Source organism: Chinchilla lanigera, unplaced genomic scaffold, assembly GCF_000276665.1.
Source record: "Chinchilla lanigera isolate Chin_1 unplaced genomic scaffold, ChiLan1.0 scaffold00009, whole genome shotgun sequence".
Taxonomy (NCBI): Eukaryota; Metazoa; Chordata; class Mammalia; order Rodentia; family Chinchillidae; genus Chinchilla; species Chinchilla lanigera.
Genome location: NW_004955410.1, coordinates 33,553,394 through 33,555,228, shown reverse-complemented (window position 1 = coordinate 33,555,228; position 1,835 = coordinate 33,553,394). Strand labels below are relative to the sequence as shown.

At 47.8% G+C, this 1,835-nt stretch overlaps 1 protein-coding gene across 1 annotated transcript in view; it reads right to left on the bottom strand.

Moving 5' to 3' along the window:
• The window catches only part of LOC102003846 (aldose reductase), a 14,368-nt gene extending 14,124 nt beyond the window's left edge, over positions 1-244 (bottom strand). The window contains exon 1 of the mRNA XM_005377536.2: positions 105-244. Within this exon, the coding sequence (XP_005377593.1) occupies positions 105-170 (66 nt within the window). The 5' untranslated portion in view covers positions 171-244. The remainder of the gene's footprint in view (positions 1-104) is intronic.
• Between the last annotated feature and the right edge of the window lie 1,591 nt (positions 245-1,835).

Here is a 1,835-nt window from a genome sequence, read left to right as displayed (position 1 = left end):
GCCGACGACGCGCGGGCCGCTCGGGGTCACTGTGCGCCCGCCACGCCCCAGGCCGCGCGGGGCCGAATGCAGGCGGCGGGGACTGCGCCGCTCAGAGCACCCACCTTCCACGTGCCCAGCCCCACGATGGGCATCTTGGCGCCGGTGTACAGCTCTACGTGGCTGGCCATGGCTGCCGCTCGGCGCAGACCCGGACACACTGCAGCACAACGGCAGCGCAGGAACTTGCCTTTAAATAGCCACGGTGGGCCTGCAGAAAGACCGCCTGCGATTGGCGCGCTGCCGCGCTAGTGCACCTTCTGATTGGTCGCCGCCGCTTGCGGGGCAGGGGTGGGGGTGGTGGTCGGCGAAGACGCTTCTGCCTCCAGGTCCTAGCGGGAAGGAATTCTTTCCTTCTCCCACCGCGCGCCTACTCCCCACGTGGCAGAAGAGCCGTTGCAGCTACTGTGGCGAGAGAAAAAGCAGATGCTCTAACAAAAGAAGCAGGCATCCTGTGAAGAGTTAGGAAAGAAGTTTTGGTTTCATTTAAGAGCCCAGAACAATACGTGTGTCTGTTGTGCAGTCTCAGTACGATGCTCTTTGGGAATTTGATAAATGCCCTGTTCTTAGTCTGTATAAAACATGTTGTCTGTAAGAGTGGTTCAAAGCACTTTACTCTTAGCCGAAGGTGCATATTAGATAAATGGCTTTCGAGTTTTTGCATAACACCTTCACAAGATTTGGGCTTTCCCAGTCTGTACACAGGCTCCTAGTCAGTTCTCTGCACCCCACCCAAAGTGCTATTCATGTGCCGGATGTGGTTTAGCAAGCTTTGCTACAAAAGCCAACAGAGGTTAGGAAGTCTTGATAATTTGATCCAGAACGCAGGCAGCTTTCTGTTTAGAAGCAGTAAGACTGATCCCATTCAGTTTGAAAGTGAGACTATGTAAGTGGTAAATTCCAGTACAGTAACTTAGTCAAACTCTCTAGAAGAACAGTGAACAGACAGAAACGCACAGAAGAGTTAACGGTAATATTTTAGCTTCGAGTATTCCCAAGTTTGGATGTACTGTACTAAACAATCAGCTCCGTTTGGCAGGTTGGAAAACATTATTTTTCGAAGGTAGCCAAAGGAAAGTTGCTCCAAGAAACTTGAAGACTGTTTTGGTTTCTTTCCGACAACCTCTCTCCGCGATGCTCAACCTCACCCCAACCTACTCTTTCTGCTCTGTTACCCTCTAATCTTTCCTGTAACTATGCAAGATTGGGTCCTATATCTGCCCGGTAATGACTCAGGATCCAGATTTCTCCAAATTCCATTCTGGTAATTTTCCATTTGGTGCTTCTATAGAAGTGCCCCCGCCCCCGCCCGCCCGCCAGGAAAAATTCACAGAGACTAGAATAGGACAGATATTTTTCCATTTGACTTTTGTAAAAACTGTTTTCTTTTTACAAAGAGAAATTCTGATGGTATTTATCCCCAAATAATAGAATTTGAATTTAGGCTGGGAACTTGTTTTGTGTAAAATAGCAGACAGCTCACCACTCTGCCTCCTGAGACCCCTCTTGACAGAGGGGCTGCTTTGCCGTTAGAACCGTCCCGGTCCAAATCGCAAAGCTATTATATTGTGAAACTGATGCACTTTCAGTGACCAGGCTGGTACACCAAGATAATTGAGTATAAAGATTGATGAAGACTTGGGTATTTGCCTGGGCTATAGTAATGTAGAAAGTTAGATCTGTGGAATTTGTATAGCAATAATAATATTATTGTTGGAGTACACTATTGTGATAGTTCCCTAACAACTTCTGTTGCCTCTGTGATTGTTGTAAAATGCCATTGTACATGTATCAAA